Source organism: Calypte anna, chromosome 11 (genome assembly GCF_003957555.1).
Source record: "Calypte anna isolate BGI_N300 chromosome 11, bCalAnn1_v1.p, whole genome shotgun sequence".
Taxonomy (NCBI): domain Eukaryota; kingdom Metazoa; phylum Chordata; class Aves; order Apodiformes; family Trochilidae; genus Calypte; species Calypte anna.
The window spans coordinates 17078836-17101968 of record NC_044257.1 but is presented as its reverse complement, the minus strand read 5'-3'; the positions used below and the strand labels follow the sequence as shown (position 1 = coordinate 17101968).

The window sequence follows — 23133 nt, the reverse complement described above, 5'->3', positions numbered from 1 at the left end:
GTAGGTTTAGGCTGATGTTAGGAAATATTTTTTTCCCGGGGAGGGCTGTCAGGCACCGGGACATCCCAGGGCAGTGTTGGAATCACCATCCCTGGAGCCATTTAAAACGCGTTTGCACCTGGTTTTTAAGGACATGGTTTTGTAGCTGACTGCGGTGTTGGTCAAAGCTTGGACTGGATGACCTTGGAGGTCTCTTCCAACCTAAAACATTCCGTGATTCTGTGAATCCCGGGACTCTCCCTCACCCGCAGTTCCCCCACCTCTGGAGGCGCCTGCGCGTCCCGGGCCGTTCCGCCTTCCCCGTCTGCAGGCGCCTGCGCAGCGCTCCACCTCCCGCCCGCCCCGCGCCTGCGCCCCGCGGCTCCGCTCGGCTTCCACCTCCTCTTCCTCCTCCTCCTCTTCCTCCTCCTCCCGCGCTGCCCTTCCCGTTTCCGGGTGTCCTCGGCTCCGCGGAGCTCTCGGCCACGGGCACGGTGGCGGCCCCGGTGGTCCAGCGGCGGGGGCTCGGCCCCGGCTCGCCCCACCGCGCCGCCGGCACGGCTCTAGCCGCAGCTGTGAGGGCAGCGGGGCCGCTGCCGCCGCTGAGGTAAATCCATCCCCTTCCCGGAGCCGGTTCTCCCTCAGCCTGCCCGCTGCCGGGCCCCGCCACCCCCCGCCTTTCCTTCTACTCTTCCCCGGCCCTGTGGGGCAGGAGAGCGGTGTCCTGAGGAGAGGGAGCGGGGAGCAGCCTGGGGATGAGGGGTGGGCTCCCTGGCAAAGCCTCCTCCCTGATGGGTGTTGGGTGTCGGGTCTTAGTGGGCTTTTTTTTTTTTTTTTTTTTCTCTTAGGTCTTGGCTGCGCTAATGACTCGTTTTTTAAAGAAAAAATAATAAAAAATTTAAAAGTCATTTGTCAGCAGCACAGCTGCGTGTCTCAGCTGCTGTGGGGAGCTGAGAGGGGAGGGAACTGGAACCGCTTTCCAATAACGCTCCAGCACTCTGGGGAGTTTTTCTGATTTGTGTGCTGCTGGTTTTCCTTGTTTTCAGGAGGGAAGTGGGAATGCAGATAGCTCACTCTCTGAACAGCGAGCTCACCTAGCTGAGCTGTGCCATTAAAAAAAAAACTAAATCCAAACCCAAAGGATTGGGAAGTCTTTGGGTGTTTCACGGTTGTACAATAGTATTGGGATGCTGGATGGCAGTGATGTAGCTGCTCCCTTTGCTGGAGACATAATTGGGTTGAAGTCACTGTGACTTCACATTAAGGGATTTAAATTAGATCTTTTGAAGTGGATGCTCTCTGACTTTGAAAATTTACAGATAAAGCAGAGCTGTGCTGCTTCATTAGTAGATGAAACTGATGTAAAATTATGTCGGGTTTAGATCAGAGTTAAATAGCTGAAAGAAATTGTGGCTAAAAGACATTGATAATAGTTTTAATCTCTCTAAAACTTCCTTGGTTTTGCTCTAATGTAGTATATTATGTGTCATATAAGCTGGATGGATTTCTTTTTTATGCCTTTTATTAAGACATCGAACTTAGAAGGAAACTAACTTGATAGAATTCTGTAGTAGCCAAAGGGCTGAAAATGAAAAATAAAGAGGAAATGTGAGATTTTATGTGTGTCTGATATGAGGAAGCATTGAAACAAAGGCTTTAACACTCTTTTAATCAATACTGAAAATTTCAAGTGTGAGGAGATGTCTTATATTAATGAATGCAGAAATTAGAATTCAGAGATTATACTCTGAAGTAGAATATTAATCATCCAGTTGCCACTGGCAAAGGAGTAAAGCTTTGTCTCCACATTAACAGTGGTGATACTTATTTAAGAAAATCTGTCTTTCTGGAGTCTAATCTGAATTTGAGTCTGTGGCCCTGTTCCAGGAGAGGGAAGGTACAAAGCCCAGCCATGGATTGTCCTTCTCCCAAGTAAAGGTTATTCTTTAATGCAGAAGTGTTCTGTCCTTGCTGTTGCAGCTCAGTGAACTCCTCATGTATCTGACTGTTTGTCTTCTCTTGGCACCAGAAATATTTTTTTCTTTGATTTCCACATCTGGGGGGGGGAAGAAAATGTTATCAAAAGAGATAACCTTGCTGGACATCTTGGATGTTATTTTTGTGCTTATGGAAAGGAGACTTAGAAACTTGAATCTGTTTGGGTTATTACTGATAGCAAAGCTCTCTAATACTTTATATAAATATGTTTTGTGACAACATGCATTGATTTTATTATTTTGTTTTGCATAACTTGCTTTACTCTGAATTCTCATTGCTCAGTTTTGAGGACGTTTATAAGGATGCTACTGGTAAAAAGATATAATTAATTAGAGTACCCAGTAAGTCACTCACACTTAAGTACTGCTATATACACTTTTTCAGAGGTTATTTAAAAGAAACATCCTCGTTTTGCAGCAGAAAAACAATTCCAGTGCTCCCCTGTGGCCTGGCACTTGTTTAGTAAGAGAATGGTGGAAGAAGAATCATTACAATAGCTTAAACCTTCACTGTGTTAAATCTGTACTCACTGAAGATCACATCTTGAATTTGTTGCCAGGTGTTTGTATATAAACAGCATCACATTATTTATGTTTCCACTGTTAAGTGTCAGTGTGTGCCTGGACTAAAGCCAAGATGGCTCAGAAGAAAAAAAGGGCTTTGATGCATAAACAAGAGAAATATGGTACAAAATAGATGGAGTTAGAGCAAAAGCAGTCAGGATTTAGAGTAAGGATGAGCTGTGTCACTGAGGGTATGGGACAGATTTGGGAATAAGCTGATAGCAACACTGGGGTTGTTTCATGGTTTTCTATCACAAGCTGTTTCAGCTGCTCTTTTCCAGAGTTGTGTCCACTGTGTCTGTCCAAGTGCAGTTGCTGGTTGCTGTAATTATTGCAGTGGTTTTATTTGCTTGCTAGATCAGTCCCTGAGAAGTTGAAACAAACCTCAGTTCACTTCTTAAATGGCTTTGCAGTTTGAATTGCATGTATCTAATAAAAAGTATCAGGCATGATTACATCCAGACATGATCTGATTGGTATTTATCTGTCAGAATTGAGTGCTCTGAATTGCTGATGGCCTTGGATGCTGTAGTAGGTGTGGCCATCTGTTTTACTCTGAATTTTTGCAGTTATTGAAGTTAATGTTTATGCTGTAATCCTGTAAGGAGACTACAGTTGTGGGGTTTTGATTTCCCACCCACACTGTGCTTTCTAGGTAGGACTTAAATCCGTTGTATTTTAAAACTGCTGGATTGTTATTCTAGTGGTCAGGAGCTGTTAGTGTCCTTGCAAGTATTGGCTTCTCAGAAATAATCAGAAATGTTGAAATAAGAGCATTCTCTTTACTGTGTTGTAACTGATATATGAAGAATCTTAGGAATTGTCTGTTGCACGGATTGGAAGAAAAAGCCACCCAACAAAAGATTGAGGTTTTGACAGTTTTTTAGCCTATGTATAGATTTTTATCTTCCTCAAAAAACTAGAAGGGAAAAGGGCTGTGATTAACCCTGGAATGCCCTTTTTTATTTAATTGACAGCACAGGAGCCTCATGATACAGTAGCTGTACTCTATCATTAATCTTCCTAATGCCCTTGGTAACCTTCTTCCAGTAAACTTAAGATCTGCTGTTGCTGTGGATCTTCTTTAGGCTCCCCTAGAAAAGCAGAAATATCTCTGGCACAGTCATTTTACAAAACCTTCTTTTAATGATCATGAGTTTCTAATGTAACTTATTCAAAATTTTTTATCACAATAATATATCTGTGTTTTGGGCCTGTGTTTCATGAGCAGCAAGGTGCAGGTCAGATGATACATTCATTCAAGTAACATTTAAGAGTGGAATTGCATCAGTTTGGGTTTAATAACCACCCCTGCAAGCAGATGACATTTGGCATGAAACATTGAATAATTTAGTGTTATCTTATAATCCTAGGTAAAGACTTTTAAAAGTTCAAGTTAAAACCTGTTGTGTGGCATATAGAGGTTGAAATGTCCTGCTTTGTCCTGCTGGTTTGTGCTTTGTGTACAACAAAGACTTGAGTGTAAATGTAAATTTGGTTAGGACACACATTGAAGGAAATAAATTAACAGGCTAGAGGAAAGCTGTGAGCATCTCAGTGGGGATGCTCAGCTCTTCATAAAACCTAAGTGGGTTTTCTAACACTTATCCTCTTTGCCTTGAAGGGGACCAAGGTAGGGGGGTAATGGTGTAGGCAGCTAGAGAGGAGTGCAACCTACAGGAGCAAGGGAAGGAAAAATGACATGAAAATGACTAAACCTGCAATTGTCACAAAAGCTGAACTGAGGTGACACTTCCATGTGAGCCAGAAACTGATGAGGCTGCACTGAACACTGAAGTTTTGCACAGCTGGATGTAGGATTAGGGAACTGAGTGACCAAATCATGGCTCTGCCTTGTCAATTAATTCTCTGCTGACAATTTCAAGTGATCACTGTCTTGAATATTTCACCTGCAGAAGCTGAGCCTGCCTGTTCTATTGCTTGTCATCTTCAGCTCAGAGAATGGGTGGGTGACACTGCAAATTACTGTGATATGCACAACCTGTCTTCTTTTTCTGTTGTTTCTACTTAGTTTCTACAAAATGCCATACCCATGACAACTTAATGATTATGAATTTCACAATATTGTGAAAACTTGTTTAACAAAAGTATAAAAGCTTATTTAGGAAGGAAAACAGAAGGCAATCAGGAGCTTCATGCAATTACATGTGCATAATAAGCATTGCATTACCTTTTAGGCTTGCAGTAGATTATGGGAGATCATTTAAATAAGACATGAGCCTTCTCAGTTTCAGGGGGAGTCTGCATTGGTATAATTCTCCTTGAACTGGGAAAATGTGAAGATTTATACTGAATAACCCCATCAGCAGGGTTGCATTTGGAATTTTTTAATAACAAGCTTGTTTCAGAAGCTTTCCATTCCAAGTAAATGGCTATATGTGTCATATCAGGTGGTCATTATTTACTTATATGGTTGAATTTCTAGCAAGGAGGACTTTATAAGTGTATATTCTCCTTGGCATAGTTGTGAGCCATTTTCTTTTATGTACAGATTCTGGGAGAAGCAGCTTCTTTAATTTAAACCTGCTATAGCTTGGTCTAATAGTTGCAGTGAAACCAATTTTTTTCCTATGTCATTTTACAGTTATAAAAACAATATTAAGACTGCATACTTGCTATTAATAACCTGCTACCAAAAACCTTGCTCTAAGCTCTGAAAGCAATAAAATAACTTTATTATTCTTTTTATATTCTTCTCTCTTAGTCATACAGGAGTGGCAAACAGGACAAAGAAGTAGATCTTCAGATTAATTAGTATGGAATGCTAAAATCTGTGTATCCAACTTAAAAAAACAGTGATCAAGACAGGTATAATGTTATTTGAAGCAGTGTTTAGAGTTTTTTGGGTTGTTCTTTGGCTTAATCTAAAACTTTTTTCCTTTTGGTCAGAACCTTGTTTGTTGTACATACCTGCAGTGTATTTCAAGATACTTCTATCCATGTATATTACTTGTGCTTAACACTATTTTCCTGATGAAGTAAAAGTACATTTTGTTAATGATATCTTTTCAGATTACATCAGATATGACTATGTGAATAGCCCAGGATAGCCCAAAGGAGGGACATGATGTCAGAATAACAAACACAGTATTTGTGAGGTATGTGAGTTTTTCCTTGTTGTGCTAACAAGTTTCTTGGTTATCTCTAATAAACCAAAATGAAAACTGTAATATTATGCCCTTTCATGTGCATGATAAAGGAGTTGCTTGCAGAATTCATCTAAAAATCAAGTTTTTGATATACACAAATACTGATTTATTTTGTTTTTCAGAGCCTTGATGCCTGTTCTGGTTTAAGTTAACTTGTTGATTTGAGCAGCTGAAAACCTCCCTTGGTTGAAAAATAATTGCATATTTTTCTTCTGAGATATTGTACCTTAGATGGCTGGAATTCCAAATTTGTGTTCTGGAAGAAGCTTCAGAATTGGGAGTTTGTTTTTGGTTCGTTCAGTTCTCTCCAACAAATGAAAACAACTGTAAAGCAGCAGGTCTTGAGGGAGTAGGGCTTCTAAAAAGAGAGAAAAAAAGCAAGACAACACGTCTTTACAATTTTATGTGCCTATTTTTGGTGAGATAATAGCTGATTTGTTAGGTTATCTTCATGTTCCAGCTGCTAACTATGTAGGCTTCATGAAGCTTCATTTTTATTTTTTTTTTTTAACAAGCCTTGACCACAGTGAGTGGTTGAAGCCCCTAAAATACTGTTGAATTTAATAGGCATGGATTGTCATTTTAACTAAATTTTCAGAAATACTACAATAACTTCAAGCAGTCAAAAAGAGAAGGCCTTTAGTTATTCAGATTAAGTTTGAATTGCTTTCAGGAGAGGTTAAGTTTATTATTTTCTAAGTTTGTTGGTTTTTTTCTAGTGTGTGGCTACCCTCACCCATAGCTTAATAGCCACATTCTAGTAAAGAAAAGTGACTTGTGTGAAACTCTCTGGAATTTTTACACCATAATCTCCCTACACTTGTTTTTATTTCTAATCTCATGGATTATTCCTGCCTGAATCCCTCATTAACACATCTTAGAAAGATTTACTGGGCAGAATGCATTTATCTGAATTAATTCTTGGTAGCTAGGACTGAGAGGGTTTTTTTAAAGGATTTAAAAATACATAGCTTCATCTGGAAGCTCTCTGTGTGAGTCTCTTTACCTAGTAATGGTCACTTGGACCATTTTAAACTAACACAGTGATGCTGTGCTCAGGGTCTCAGGATGTAAACTCAAGTGCCCTAATTCCTCCCAGTCACATGTAAGCTGCCATTAATAAGGGGAAAAAAGCAGAGACTTCTGCCTGCCTGTCATCAATCAATATAATGCTTTCAAGGTTATCTCAGACATGGCCTTTAATAGCATGAATCAATATGATTTTTAGAACACAGAATACTTCAGAAGTAGCAGGCTCTTCTTAATGCACAGTGTTTAAGCTTTAATTTGTCTCCTGTTTGTTGATAGCACTTCAGCTCTGCCATTTGCTGTCTTTTCTTTTTAGAGATGTCTGGGAAATTATTCTGGTTTTATGAAAACTATTAAGGTTTCAAGTCTTGTTTGTGTTCTACATGGGAACAACAACAAAGCCCTAAAAGAGTGTTCATGAAATTAAATTAATTAATGTGTTCTTTGAAAATCTGTTTCATGTAATCCATTGCCATGCTAGTAGAACAGGGTTTTTTTTTTCCCCTTAAGATTGGTCTGATATGAAACCATTTTGTAAGTTTTTCAGTTTATCTTTGAAACAGTTTTTTGGGTTTTTTCAACACAATATCACTTCTGTCAACAAATTTAGCAGTTTTTTAACTTACTCTGTTGTTTTGACCAATGTAGTAGAACAGCTTTATTTCCAGTCTGTTTTTTTCTTCCTGCTCTTTGCTAGGTTGCTGGAGCAATGTGAAAAGTCAACAGTCTGGTGACATAATTTTCTGGTTTTTGAGAAACATGAGCTATAATTTAATGAAGATTTTGCCATTTAAGATAAAAGAAAGAGATTGCATTGTTAACAAAAGGGTATTAATAGTTTACAGGCACAGCAAGATGGAAATGAAACCATTTTAAAACCCCTTTGCCAAGCATTGAAGTTGCATGATTACAAAGAAAGTTAAAAGATTCTAAAACCCAGTAAATGTCTTAGAGAGTTGTGGATTAAACTTTGTAAATGAGTGTCTTTTGCTTACAGAAATGTTTTGTCTTTACAGAGTCAAAAAATTGTCGAGGTTTTGGTAAACAAACAAAAAAAAATGTGTTTTGAACCTGATTATGTTTTATCACACAGAAATAAAACCCCCAAAGCACCTGTATTTCCAGTGAACTCCTGCCTTACAGTGATCCCTTTGTTTCCTGCAGGGTGAGGCCAGAAAACCATGCAGTCATCAGGCCACAGGTTCCGGGATGTTGAGCACCACCCACTTCTTGCTGAAAATGACAGCTACGATTCCTCTTCCTCAGAGGCTGACATGGCAGAGAGGGTTTGGTTCATCCGGGATGGCTGTGGCATGGTCTGTGCCATAATGACATGGCTGCTGGTTGTCTATGCAGACTTTGTAGTAACTTTTGTCATGTTGCTGCCTTCCAAAGACTTTTGGTACTCTGTGATCAACGGGGTTCTCTTTAACTGCTTGGCAGTGCTGGCTTTGTCATCACATCTGAGAACTATGCTCACTGATCCAGTAAGTATGGGAATGTTCCTTGGTGTTGGATTCTTCCCTGGTGTTGGATGCAGAACCCTCAATTTGAAGCAGTGGTGTCTGCATTTTTCTTGTTGTTCTGCTAATGAAACCATAAATAAGTTTTGACTTTAGGAGCAGGCAGTATAAAATTAATTTATAAGAGGGGTATAAAATTAATATATAAAATTATAAAGAATAAAATTAATTTATAAAGGGGAGGCTCATGAGAAATACAGTTTATTTGTGAAACATCAACTCAGGTTCTGAAGAAGGTAATAAAGCTTTGGCCTTTTTTGTTCTAATTTTTCTTTTTTTTTTTGCCATATATTCAAAACTTCTAAGAAGTTGTAGCTTCATCTTAGTGATTAATTTGAAATGTGTCTTCATTTATGGCACACAAAGAGCTTTTAGAGGTGGACATGCTGAAAAACCTCTGTCACATACTGGCATAAAGTAAGAACTGCTGTGCTTCATGATTCACACTTTTCTGTGTTTGGGTATTTGGAGTCAGTGGAAAGGGAGAGTTAAGTTGAACCCACATAGGAACGGTGTAAGAGGTCCTGGAAATGCACATTTCTTAGGACTTTTCAAGAGTGCAAGAGATCAGATTAGTTGTTTTGTATTCTTTTTAGGGAATAAATCAGAGGAGAGAGGGTGAGGGGGGAAAACATCTGTTTTCTCCAGATTTTTGAGATGCTCAACAGTGGATATAGAAGTTCTGGGAGTGTTTAAAAAACACAGCAGGGTGTTCTAGTTAATGGTTTGCTAGGTCTTTGATTTACTGTTGAGCCCACACCCAGTGGTGAAATGTTGCAACTTCTACAGACTGTGACAGCTAAGAAAGTTTGTGGTTTAAGAATAGATTGCATTAAAAATATGTCCTGGAAAAACTGTGTGTCTTTCTAGACCAATTTTGTTCATTATGGATAAAACATGATAGGAATTGAAATTAACTGCTACCTTTTTTCTTCCACTCCTTTCCTGGTGACTCCCAGATTGGAAGATAAAACTCTGTGATAGAAACTAAGGTTGAAGGAAAAAGGAATAATCTGCCTGCAAATATATGTGAACTAAATTTATTTCTATAATTATAAAAGTAGGGTTTATTTTTTCACTGAAAGGGACTGGTGAACATCTGAGACTAGGAAAGATATTTTTGAAATAGAGCAAATTTTTACCAGCAAAATGCTAATAGCATGGCCTGAGGTTGCTGCCCTCAGTGGCAGGTGAATAGGTGAATGTGAGTTGTGTTTTGTAAGCACAAATTTAACTGAAACAAGGTGAATTTGTGCTTTAGGAGTTCTCTCTGAGGTAATTCAGAGTGTTTACACCTAAGTATTAACGATGAGAATTTTCATCTTGCAAAGAACACTTCAGCAATACAACAGGAGTGTTTCAGAAGCTCTCAGTACTCCAGCAAAGGTCATATGGCTCCAGTTTGAAGCACCACTTCACCAAAGAGCTCATCTGGGGCAGAGCTTGGGCTCTTTCTCAGGCAATACAAACTCAAGATTGTTATTCCAGGCCATAGGCAACAAAATCTTCCTGCCTAAGTAGATAAATGTTTTGCACTTGAACCTGAAGTGTCTGCAGGTTTCTTAGTTCTGTCCCAAAAACTCCTTTACCTGAAGGTGTTTGTGGAAAGTGATGATGTTGCCAGTGGGGTCTTTCTGAATGAGAAATAATTACAGACTGAGCTGGTGAATGCTGTCCCTGTGTGAAACAAGTGCTGGTCTGGAGGAGCTGATACAGAAAGACCATTGCACTTTCATTACACATCCTGGTTTATTTCACAGTTTCTTCCTGTCACAGACAAGCTTTCAGCTCCATAAATAAGCAAGGTGACAGTGGTACCTTCCATTGTTTTCTTCTTGCTAATCCCAAAATGGATTCTGATTTTGGGAGGCTCTGGGTTAATATTTTACTGGAAGAAGCAATCCTGGCTACTGTTCCTATCCATTCATCATCTTCCCTGTTGTCTTGAAGGCAGCTCTGTGGTGAACAGCTCAGAGAACTAATCACCAAAAAATCATTTCTTTTCCTGATGGGTTCTTTTTCTACAGGATAAATTCCTTCAACTGTTTTCCATGTAGTTCCACCAGCCCTCCCAGTAGCTGGGTGCCAGATGTAGAATAAAAAAACCAATAGTGATTCAATGTTCAAGCCAAGTGCTGAAGTATTGATGCAAAAAGAGGCAAACTCTTGTTTCTGAGAAAACTGGGAGGTGCAGGTGGCTAAACCTTGGGTTTTGAGAGTTGAAATAACAGTTGTTGCTGATGTATTTTTTGTGGATGGCTTGGCCTAATAATTAAACATCCCCATGAACACAAGCTGCTGTAAGAAAGCTCATTTCTTGGTAGTGCTTGTTCAGAGTGATTTCTCAGCAGATATTGTACCTGCAGAGCTTGTATTTGCATGTAAAAACATGTCTTCCTCCCCATTTTCTGTGTGCTACTGGCAGTAGATTCTATCAGAACTATGCTAAAGCTTGGCCACGGATGGGTCTTGCTTAAGTGAAATTGCATTTAAGGTCAAGCAGAGGTAATTTATTCATTTGGTAATGATTCTGGCTTATGATGGACTGGCTTTGAATAAATGAGCTTATTTCAGCAATTATCCTGATATTACTGGTACAACATCTACAAAATGCATTTTTAAATGCTCTCACACCATTTAAGCAGCTTTTTTGGTTTTTTTTTAATTGAAATTATTTCAGGGAGCTGTACCCAAAGGAAATGCCACTAAAGAATACATGGATAATTTGCAACTGAAGCCAGGAGAAGTGATCTACAAATGTCCCAAGTGCTGTAGTATCAAACCTGAACGTGCACACCATTGCAGGTATGCCATGGTTTTCTTTAAAGCAGTTGTGCAATATTGAGTTTTGGAATTAAGGTTCCTGATATTTGTGTTGTTTTTTCTCCCTCACAGTTTCTTTTGGTCTCAAATATTCAGATTCATACATTGCAGAGTATTTTTTAAATACAGTATGCTCTGCCCCAAAAGGAATGTGGATGAGGGGAAAGAAGCAAGAGACTTGAATTTTTAAAAACATAATCATAATGTGGTGTCTTAAATAAATGCTCTTTGAGCTGTGGATATTTTTTCCTGTGCATCACTCTAATTATTTTACTGTAGATAATGCAGAGCAAAGAGAAGAATTTCTGACAGGAAATTTCTGGTAGCAGCTGATTTATGAAATGACCCCTGCAGCCTTAAATTAAGAAGCTAGATATTAGTTCCAAACTATCATTTTAATTCATGTCAATTTATCTTTGTAGTGTGTCATTTGAACTTAAATGTGGATTGGCAGATTATTTCCCAAGGCTGTATGCATAATTGGTTAAATGCACTTCTGCTTATTGAAGATTATTTTTAATAAGGACAGAAGTGCTGATAATTGGAACTAAATGTGCTATGGAAAAGTTAGTAAATATATCAAGTTTTTAATTCTCAATCTCCTGAGTTTTCAGGCACTATGGGTTTGTTATGTTTGTTGTGCAAGAGTTGAAAAATAGGTATGCCTGTGTAATTGAGAATTACATAAATATGTAAATATTTTTGGTGGTTCTCTCTAAGTGTGAGGAGAGATGTGTCTTGAATTGTGTGGCATATCAAATTTAAGGCTCTGAGTTAGTGTGCCCATCAAAAGAACAGGGTGAAGTCTTGTCAGGACTCAAATTATTCTTTAAATTGGTGGTTTCTAAATGAAATGTCTCAGAGTATGTCACTTGTCTGTGTGAGAGTTATGGCTGAGAAGCTATTTCCATTATAAACACTCTGCCTTGGCACTCAAATCTTGTTCTTCACTCAGATGTGAGTGGGTTTTTGTGTCTGGAGTGGGAAGGGAAAAATTTCATGTATAAATAGTCAAGAATAAAATGATCTTTTGAGTTCAGCTGTGGTGTAGGGCAGCTCTTGCACAGATGCAGGTAGCAGAGCTGCCTTCAGGTGCAGAGCTTTGGGTCCTGGCTGGCTTTTTTAGCTCTGGTAGAGTGTTAGATGAATACAGCTGGAGGGCTTGGCTCAGAAGGGCTGAGGGTGGAAGCAGTGCAGCTGCTTTTGTGTGGCAGAATAAAAACTGCTCCTCTCTGGGGAGCCAGAACAGCTTTGTGCAGTCTGTTCAGTTGTCCTGGCATTGAGTTTGTGGTAAAAGGGACACCTCAGAGCTGCTGCTGGCTGGAGGATGGAGCTCTGAAAATTATTTGCATCTCAGATTTAGGCTGACTTCAATAGAAGCTTTGCAGGTATTTTTGTAAAGTGTTTTCCACATCCTATCCTGATGGGATTTACTAATTTGGAAGTAGCCCTAAATGAAGACATGTTGAACTCTACATAAGAAGAATAGAAATAAGCTAAGTAGGGACTTGAAACAGAATCATAGAATCATAGAATTGACTGGGTTGGAAGGGACCTCAGAGATCATCAAGTCCAACCCTTGATCCACAACCATTGCAGTTACTAATACATTATTTATAAGAAGAATTTGAGTGGTGTTTATTGTTTAAGCAGACCAAGAGTGTATATGGTCTACAAGGAAGGAAAACTGTGATACTTTCAGCAGGTTTGTTTTCACTAACCACTGGCTCAAGGACATGGCTTTTTAGCATCTCTTGGGAGTTGTTTTACTTTTCTCTGCCTTTGTGAAACACACAGTGAGATATTCTGCACAAGGGAATTTGAAAGCCAGGGCCTGAAAGTCTCTGCTGTCCTTTTTTAAGCCTGCTGCCATGGTTTTATCAGGAGTTGGATATATGGTTTACTTGTCTTTGTTACTCATCCAGTACATGCTGTTCAACTTAAGTTAAACAGAGGGGTTTTGTAAATTTTTGAGTGCTGAGCACACACTGCATTGACCACTTAGCAGAGTCTGATTCTCTGCCATAAATTTAGCACTGCAAAAGTTTACCAAAGAGAAAAAAGGGTTTGTTTGATTATACTGCTACTTTTTATTGGCTTACAAACCCACTCCAAGGACATTAAAAGGATGGTCAAGTCCCAGAGAGTCAAAGTGGCAATTTGCTGATAGAAGAGACTTGAAAATGGAAATTCAAGTTGGTTCCTGTTGGGAAATACTTCCACTCAAAGCTGCAGTGCATGCTTTGAGCAGTAAATTATTAACAGAAGAGACTCTTATGATGGAGTTATGAAAATTGTTGTGCAACACTGCAGCAGAAGTTCTTTGAGGAAGAAAAAGACTTTCATAATACACATTAGTGATGGGAAAAAGAAAAAGAAATTACAGCTAAATATCCAGCCCCAGTGAAATAGATTAAACTGAGGTTTAACTAAGCAGTTAACATTTTCAGCATAAGGAAGAGGCTTATCCTGAGTAAATGCTATTTCTCTTTCACTGGGAGAGCACAGCTGTCATTATTTCTAGCCTCTTCCAACTGCCTGTGTTTATTTGTGGGGAACTGTTATTCAGAATCAGGTGGCTGAGATGTTTGCATCAATCTCCCTGTCAGTTCCTCTTATCCAGACCAATTTATCTTAAGCCATTAGCTGTGTCTTCCTGAATGTTAGCTTTGATGCTGAAAACTAATTCCACCTGCAGTTTTGCTTGAGTGCAGTCTGCAGCAATTCCAACCTGGAGAAGACCTTTCCATTGCCCACAGCTGCTCCTTCTTCTTGTGAAAGGTGTGAGTGTTCAAGGAACAGTGAAACATCCCAGCTAATGGAGTGAACTTCCCAAGTTCTTGCTGCAATAACATCTGTGCTTGGACAGAGCAAGGAGTAGAATTCAAGTAATGGGGATAGGAAGAAGGCAGAACCAGTGTCTGAGCATTGCTCTGAGTTGGTTGGCTGGAAGTGTTGGTTGAATTCTGGTGTGAAATGAGAAATGAAAGCAGAGTTCCAGACATTTGATGTCTTGAAGAGGTCTGTGGGGGCTTGTGAGAAATACTGAATGAGAAAAAACAAGTCCTGCTCACCTCCAGCCTCCAGTGTTTGGCTTGATTGAGCCTCAATGGGATTGCACTCAGTACTTCACATTAATATTCTTTTTAGAGTGAAAGTGTATATTTGGTGTTACAGGCTGAATTTACAGGCTGTGAAATGAAAATCTTTTGGAGAGCCTTCTGAATGCCTTCCTGGGAATGAGCCCTGTTTCTTCTGCCTTGGAGAATGGGTGTAGTGTTTAGTTATGGTGTTGGGATTTTCAGGTGTAACTGACACTGTTTAAAAAGTAATTTGCATCAGAGGATTAATGTCCAGAAAACCAGATGCAGTGGGAATGTAGGGGCTGGGTTATGATAAACTCAGGGCAAAGGGAGCTTCAGAGGAGCAGTGAGGAGTGTGGGATTCTGTCCTATAAACTGCAGAGGGAGTATGTTCTGCCTTCTGCTGAATTACCTTATCGTCATGCACATGCAGTGATTTAAAAGTTATTTTATGCCTCAGAGCACTGATTTATTTATTTTTTTCCCCTCCCCACACACCCCCTGTTCTTCTCTCTAGTGACAATCATCTGGCTTTGCCTCATGCCTTGTCACTGCAGCACTCATAGGTACCATACATAGACAAGCATGCATTACAAAGGGGTTTGAATAATAGGGCCTGCATTTTTTAGGCTTATTTGGTTTTGTAACTGAAGAAATGAGAACACTTGATATTTCAGCTGTTCTGAAGGAAAATCTGAAACCCTCTGAGTGGATGGCTGTCCTAAGTACTAAGCTAGGAAGATGAAGTACCAAGTATAAATACTTAAGTTATTGGTTTATGGGAGAACTTCAGCATATGTTGCAACTGTTCTGTTTCTCTTGTGGAACCTTTTTGGGTTTGGCTGCAGATGGACCTGAATATAAGAGAACTGAACCCTCTGATGCTGTATGGCCTAGTGCTTACAAAATGGGATTATGGAAATATTTGATTTTTCTGGCAATAATCTTGAATGAAAACTGTGCAAAAAAACTAAGCTAGGTGCAGAACTAGTAAAGAACAATAGTGTTTAAATATTACATTAGCAAGCAGGCAAGGAATGTGTGTGCTGCTTATAGTTTAAATATTTTTGTTCTATGTTGAGGAAGTAAGATGTGACATTTAGTTGAGATTTTGATTGCATGAGTACAGAATTGTATGGCCAGTTGAAACCTTGAAAGTGACAATTTCTCTCTTGAAGACATGAATTTCTTTCCTTTTTTTTTTGTTTTCTTATTCACAAACTAATTTTACAACCTGAAAGTCTGTTAATGTGAAATAATTGATTTGTCTAAAACTTCCCCAGAAGGGAGGTTTGGTTTTTTTTTTTTTAATATTGAATTAAACTAAAGCTTTGCACATTCAGTGCCATAAGTGTCTAAAACATTACAGGATTTTCCTGATTGTGTGTTTGGATATGCAGTGGTTCTCCTATTAATACTGTTTTGCTTCCATGAAGAATATTTTATATACACAGTCAGTTTTTTACCAACCAAAAGCTGAGTTGTGAGCAGGCAAATAGCTTTTAAAAACATGCAAATAAAAATCACTGTTCAGTCTGTGTCAAGAAAGTTTTCAGCACATCATCTTATGACCATTGGATACCCTTTTTTTCTACATGAAAATGCAAAGTTTTCTTTCTCAACAGAAATCTCCTTTCTTTTCCTTCAGTATTTGCAAACGATGTATTCGGAAGATGGATCACCACTGCCCCTGGGTGAATAATTGTGTGGGGGAGAAAAATCAGAGGTTTTTTGTTCTGTTTACGGTAAGTGAAGATCAACAGCAGCTTGAGCTCAGTATGGATCTCCACTGATTATAAAAATTTTGATTATTCTTAGTTGTAAGTAATGGCTTAAGGCTGAAATTGCTCTGTGTTGGTGGGGTTTTTTTCCTTCTGTGCAAATATTCTCCAAGCAGGAAGGCATTTTTAGTCCCTCTCATTATCTTTAAAGTGCTGTTATTTTAAACTGGTTTAATTTTGCTGTGTAGTAACAATTAGTAAAATGGTTCTGTGATTTAGGGAGCTAATCCTTAGGCTTCCATCGCTGCCCACACTTATAGACTCAAACTTAATTAGAATTTGTTTTTACATCCTTGTATTGCTTTAAGAAGAGAAATGGGAAAGGGGTGTGCAGTGGTGAAGGCTTGGCTGAATGGAATGTCTGGTTTGCTACCTGGCAGCAGTCAAAAGTGAGCACTTTCTCTTCTTTCCAGATGTACATAGCCCTAATTTCAGCTCATGCGCTCGTCCTCTGTGGGTTTCAGTTTTTCTCCTGTGTCCGAGGGCAGTGGACTGGTAAGAAAATACTTCACTTTCACTGACACAAATCAGCAGATATTAAGAGAAGGTCACAGTGTTCCACTTCTTTCAGCCCCATGGATGAAATATTCCAGGACTTCAGTCTTTTTAAAGTGAGGTCCTGTAGAAAATAAAATTTTCTAAGATGTCCCTCTTGGAATATTCTTAGTGCTCCAGTGTCCCAAAGCTCTTTCTGATCTCATGCTTTTGGCAGAAAATGGTTGATCATATTTTCTTCTTGGTACCTGATGCAACAGGGGCATCCATGTGACTGCTTTTTGCTGAAGATTCTGTTAAATGAAATCTTAGTCCTTTTCATACTTGAAATGTTCTGCTTCCTATATAACTATACCATTTCTTCTCTATTAAATAATAATTTCATTAATCAGTTGATTGGGGGATCTCCAGAGGTGTGACTGTAAGTGTAACTCAGAACCTGATCATTTTGTGTGGTGAATTAAAAAAAAATAGAGCAATCACAACAAAATGGAGCACCTGGATTAACTAGCAAGTCAGAGCTGACACTGGTGATGGTTTTTACAGTTTTTATCATGCATGAAACTTCAGTTTCCTTTCATCTTTATGTGTGCAGTTCCCAGTACTTAAATCATCTCATGCAAACATTTATTTTATACCCTTGAAATACTGAGGCAGGATTGTAATGACACAACACCATGTGCTTTATAGGAAGCCAAAAAGTGTTAATTCCTTAAAATTCTTCATTTCTTTGGGCAGCAAGTGAAGGTGCTGCACTGCTAGAAATTAGAAGTTTGCTGTAATTGTGAAATGTTGTTTCAAATGTCAGATATTTGTTTGTTGAAGACAGGATCTCTTGGTATGAACAGACTTTATAGATTTATTTTTTTCTTAAGTACATATTTTTTTTTCACAGAATGCAGTGACTTCTCCCCACCTGTAACTGTGATCCTGATGATCTTCTTGTGCCTTGAAGGTTTTCTGTTTCTCACTTTCACTGCAGTCATGTTTGGCACCCAAATCCACTCAATATGCAATGATGAAACGGTAAAGACCTCTGCTTTTAGCAACTCTACTTTTTAACTTCTGTTATAACAATTATTCTAGGAAGATGTGATGAGATAATGATTTACTTGCACGAGGAGAGGCTCTAATTTTGGGAAAAAACCCTAGATCTGAATTAGCTCATCAGTTTTAGTTTCTGCAGTTGTAAGAACTTAAATTGTTGTAAGTTGTAAGAATATAATTTGCTTTTCCAACATGAATTTTGTAATGAGCTTTTCAATGAGAGGCATTTCCCAGCTTCTGACTTCAGTTTGGGCTTGCACTTCTCTACTGTCACAAACTCCTGATCCATGTAATGAGAAATGTTAACTTTTCTCAGGTTTACACTTAAACCTGGCTATCTTGTATCAAACCTTCACTCTTTCCTCTACTTTGATACCCTTTATTAGGGTCTGATATATATGTATATATATATCATAATTTATATAGCCATAGTTTGGACCTTTGACTCCCTTGCCCTTAATTCTACAGTGATAAACCTTGAGAGGATGTTTTGCAACAGGTAATTAACTGGAAGCATAAGGAATTTGAATCTTGTGAATGTCCAGAATTTTCTCGTGGTAGGCTCTTTAGAAATGTACTTCTGTAACTTTAGAAAACAATTGGTAAATATTTAGCCTTGATTAGTGGGAAATACAAAAAAAAAAAAATATTCAAAGCATTGCATTTGGGAGAGTAAGTCCTGCTCCAGTTATTGCAGTACAAGACTTTTCCTGGAAGCCTTTTTGTCTGGTTTAATTAGTGAATTTCTGGTGTACATGGCCTGCAGATCCTTTGCCCTGAAATCAGCTTATTTGATCATTTTGTCTTTTAGTTTGAGGTGGGGAAGAAGTAGAGGTAGAGCAGCCTTCTTGTACCCATTTTATCTTCTAAGACTTCTTCCCTGTACCCACGAGGTTCCATCATCCATTCTTACTTCTTCCTTGCTAAGTAAATTCCCAGAAGAAACTCTCAGCATCTTACACCTTAAAAGAATCAGAAGAGGTGTCAGTTTGGGGAATTACTAGACTTCACTGAGCTGCAGATTTAAAAGTGCATCACTGCATGTCTTTTCTATACAGGAGATTGAAAGACTGAAGAGTGAAAAGCCAACGTGGGAGAGGAGACTACGTTGGGAAGGCATGAAATCAGTTTTTGGGGGTCAGCCTTCACTCCTCTGGATCAACCCTTTTGCAGGATTTCGGATCAGGCGACTCCTGCTGCGAGCAAAGAAAGGAGGACCCGAGTTTTCTGTTTGAGTCTAATGATGCTGGAACTTGCAAGGAATACTATATAATATTTATTTGGGGCCAGAGGAGGCTGTCTGCATATAATCTGTGACCAGGTGAAACTGATATCAGACATTTGCTTGTAGCAAGCAGAGTTTTATACGTTTATCGTCACAGACATCTCATTAACTTTCCAAGACATGAACTGGATCTGTAATGGTCTTAACAGCAAGATAATAAAGGAAAAAAGCACGTGGTCACACTAAAGAAGCCAAATGTTGTCATGCTACTGTAATTTATTTGATGAGATTAATTACCCATTTTTGTTAAACCCTTTTTATTTGGTAAATGTTTGGGGAATTACCTGTGTGTTTTTATATTAAAAAAAAATATATACTTAGGTGCAGTTGTCAATCATAAGGAGGAGCATTCTGGTGAAAGTTGATCTCAAATGAGACCTAGCCTTCTAAATCCAGGTTTCAGGGAATAGTGGTTTGTTCAGTTTTAATTTATATAGCAGCTTGTCCTAATAAGCAGAGCTGTACTCTTGTGTCCCACTTCAGGCACACATTCCTCATATGCAAGTGATTCAAAGGACTGGTGCACACAACAGCTTAACACGTCAGAGGCACTGTTACACCCCTGCCAAATGTCTTCCCAGGCTCACAAAAGTCTTGTGTTTGGCAGTATTAATCCCATTTGGCACTTAGGTAAGCTCTAAATCTTCAGTAAACAACCCTTTCAGCTGGCAGCTGTGGTACAGATTCTGCCCTCAGAGCTGCATCTCCAATTCTTAATTTTTTGCTTCTAGGGGATCTTGAGCTGAGGTGTTTAAGGACTGTCTCTAGTCCTTTGTGCAGGGGTAAGTGGGACCAGTGAAAATATCCACCTGTCTGAGATAAAAACGAGTGTACTGCAGATTGGAGTCAGTTTAAAACAGTTGTCTTTGTAAGGTCTTGCTCTGCCCCTTTTTTTTTTGGTTGTTGGATAGGCTTTTCACAGAAGGAAAGCTGTTAACTTAGTGATCCCTCAAACACAGACATCAGAGGAATGAGGGAGGTTGCCTTTGGCAAGTACAGGAGATCTTAAACGTAGAAAGATCTGCAATAGATGGAATTATTTTTGAATCTAACCATTTCCCAACCAAAATTACTTTCAAGGAATGAAAGCAATATAGATCTAGAACTGCTTTATGCAGGCTTGACAAACAACAGTAGTGCAAAGAAATGTTTATAAACCTGCAAGTAATAAAATTCAGCTAAAAGTGAATTCTTTAAAACGTACATTTAGACTATTTTTTTGTATTCTTGTTAATCTATTCTATAAATTACTGACAATATAAAGGATAAAGCAGGAGCCTTGATGCATAGCTTGAAATCGTGCCTAGAAAGTAAATAGCTCCCTGTTCTGGGACTTGCCTTAAAATTGTCCTGTTCTTGCTTTTGCTTTGCCAGTAGCACTGATGATCTCTCCCACCTCAAGCAGCTCCAACATGCTGAAGAATCTTACATTATCAAGTTTATGTGCTACAGAAGCTACACTTCCTTTTTCCAGTGACCTGCTGCTCCATTTCTTTGTAACTGGCATCCTAATTCCAGCTTCATCAGGTTTTATACCATTGGGTGGGGGAAATTCCTGAGGGATCCATTTCTTCTCTCTGGCCCTGCGAACAAAACCTGTGCAATACAAGGTAATAATCTTCACTTTGCTTGGGGGGAGATGATGTGTTAATACTGGAGAATTTCTAGGTGGACACAGCCAGTAAAATTGTGGTCAGATGAACAAAACTACATCTCGTGTAGCTGAGGGGAAAGGTGGAAGTTCCACAGGAATCTTTGTGTATTTGGTTGCACATCAAAAAGATTGGGAAGGGGGGGGGGAGGGAGGGGGAGGGAAATGTGTCTGGCTTTGTCATGAGGCTCTTAATGTGTATGTTGAATAAAATCTCCTGATGAAAATCAGAAAACATCACTGCAAGCCGTTGGACCCTGTGACTTAGCAAGTGTGTGCGTGTGTGAAATCAGGTTTACTTGGCTTTTCAAACCCTTGTTAAGTTGTAATTTTTTAATGTAAAAAAAAAATAAAGTAATTCATTGAAGTCTTAAAGTAATCAGCTCCTCTCTGTGCCACTTTTTTTTGCACATGAATGTGCATATTCACATATATTTAGATACATCTAATGGTCTTGTGATTTATTTGTATATCAAGTAACAAATGATACTGCTCCAAATTAAAGCTTCTACCCTGCTTATTAAGAGTTTTAAGCTCTGCTAACTGCTTAGCTGCTCTTGAGCATTTTCTTTTCTGCATCTTCTGTCTTATTAGTACTTCCTGTCTTATTAGTACTTCCTGTCTTATTAGTACTTCTTGTCTTATTAGTACTTCTTGTCTTATTAGTACTTCTTGTCTTATTAGTACTTCTTGTCTTATTAGTACTTCTTGTCTTATTAGTACTTTTTTGTCTGAACACACAGGAAGAATACTTCTTCCTCTTTGAAAACTAAATAGGGTATCTCAGGCTTTGCACATTGAAGGTACTCGTGTAAAATGCAGGTTTACCTTCTCTCCACAAATGTTGCTTTTTCCCACAAGTTCTGCAGCTTCAGATGCAGAGAACAGAAATGATGTGGCCTGGGGAGCAGCAGTTTGGGCCACGTTCAGCAGAACTGACCCAGCAAGGGTGAGGATGAGGAGGAACCCAGGTGTACAAAGGAGGGAAAGGATGAAGAGATGGGAAGTAGGTTTATTTCCCATTTGTACAAATTCATGGGTACCCTGGGTATAATAAGGCACTTTTGTGCCCCTGTTTCTTGTATTTTTAAGCAGGTTACTGATTTGATTCTATTTGTATGTCACAAGAGTTAAGCTGTGCTTTATTTATGTATTTTTTTTAAGAGCTTGTTTACCCTCCAAATGAAACAGACTCTGCAGATGGGTTCTGCTAATTTATCTCCTTTCTGGTGTCTCATTTCATTTCTAGTAGTTCTGTCAGGTTGTTTCATGAAGTGTTTCTGAAGTCTTGGACTGCAGCAATGGCAACAGAGAATTCTTTTGTGGACTTCTTTGTGCCCACCCTGCGTGGGAGTGTTGTGTTTCTCTGACTCTTCTCACTTCTTTTTGTTGGCACTGCCTTCATGTGTGGGTGTGCTCAATGCTATTGCTGAAAGTAAAGTGGCCTGGGAGGTTTAGAAATACAGAATTTGGACTGCAAAATGATTCTTGAATCTCTTTAATAACACTAAAATTAACTTGACCAGTTCTGGATGGGTTTTAAACAGAGTAATGGTTGGATTCATGCTGTGTACTTTGTGCTTGAATAGGGATGTGGGAATGTTAATTGGTTATTTTTTAATTTTTGCTTGTGTCACTTCCTCAGTCCTTTTGTGTGTGTGTGTGTTCCAAATTTCTTTCTGGAGAAATCCTGTAATTCAACTTGTGCAGTGTTTCCTGGCTCTGTTACAGCAGTGGGCATACACACACACAGAATCACAAGGAATCCTAGGGGTTGGAAGGGACCTCAAAAGATCATCTAGTCCAACCCCCCTGCCAGAGCAGGGCCACCTAGAGTACATCACATAGGAACGTGTCCAGGGGGGTTTTGAATGTCTCCAGTGAAGGAGACTCCACGACCCCCCTGGGCAGCCTGTTCCAGGGCTCTGTCACCCTTACAGGAAAACAATTGTTCCAGATATTCAACTTGAACCTCCTGTGCTCCAATTTACACCCATTACCCCTTGTCCTATCACTGGTCACCACTGAGAAGAGCCTAACTCCATCTCCCTGACACTCACCCCTTACAGACTGGAGAGATGGGCTGACTCCAATGGGATGAGCTTCAACAAGGCCAAGTGCTGGGTCCTGCACTTTGGCCACAACAACCCCATGGGGAGCTCCAGGCTGGGGACAGAGTGGCTGGAGAGCAGCCAGGCAGAAAGGGACCTGGGAGTCTGGATTGACAGGAAGCTGAACATGAGCCAGCAGTGTGCCCAGGTGGCCAAGAAGGCCAATGGCATCCTGGCCTGGATCAGGAACAGCGTGGCCAGCAGGTCCAGGGAGGTGATTCTGCCCCTATACTCAGCCCTAGTAAGGCCACACCTTGAGTACTGTGTTCAGTTCTGGGCCCCTCAGTTCAAGAAGGATATTGAGGTCCTCGAACAGGTCCAAAGGAGGGCAACCAAGCTGGTGAAGGGACTCGAACACAGATCCTATGAGGAGAGGCTGGGGAAGCTGGGGCTGTTCAGCCTGAAGAAGAGGAGGCTCAGGGGAGACCTCATTGCTCTCTACAACTCCCTGAAAGGAGGTTGGAGCCAGGGGGGGGTTGGTCTCTTTTCCCAGGCAACTCTCAGTAAGACAAGAGGGCAGGGTCTCAAGTTGTGCCAGGGGAAGTTCAGATTGGATATTAGAAAGAATTTTTTCACGGAAAGGGTGATCAGACAT

General features: G+C 39.6%; 1 protein-coding gene across 1 annotated transcript; it reads left to right on the top strand.

The window, feature by feature from the left end:
- The first annotated feature begins 445 nt into the window (after nt 1-445).
- On the top strand, nt 446-20806 carry ZDHHC7 (zinc finger DHHC-type containing 7). Its single transcript, XM_008501348.2, has 8 exons — nt 446-586; nt 5574-5659; nt 7904-8226; nt 10943-11067; nt 15817-15913; nt 16363-16444; nt 17340-17470; nt 18550-20806. The coding sequence occupies exons 3-8, from the start codon at nt 7921-7923 to the stop codon at nt 18724-18726; spliced, it is 918 nt and encodes a 305-aa protein (XP_008499570.1). The 5' UTR covers nt 446-586; nt 5574-5659; nt 7904-7920; the 3' UTR covers nt 18727-20806.
- Nucleotides 20807-23133: the final 2327 nt, after the last annotated feature.

What these genes read in the sequence shown, in the direction of transcription:
- ZDHHC7 (XM_008501348.2), top strand. Translation starts at nt 7,921, where the DNA reads ATGCAGTCATCAGGCCACAGGTTCCGGGATGTTGAGCACCACCCACTT. An exon ending in GGTTTTTTGTTCTGTTTACG is followed by an intron (nt 15,914 to 16,362) that starts GTAAGTGAAGAT and finishes TCTTCTTTCCAG; the next exon opens with ATGTACATAGCCCTAATTTC. An exon ending in TGTCCGAGGGCAGTGGACTG is followed by an intron (nt 16,445 to 17,339) that starts GTAAGAAAATAC and finishes TTTTTTTCACAG; the next exon opens with AATGCAGTGACTTCTCCCCA.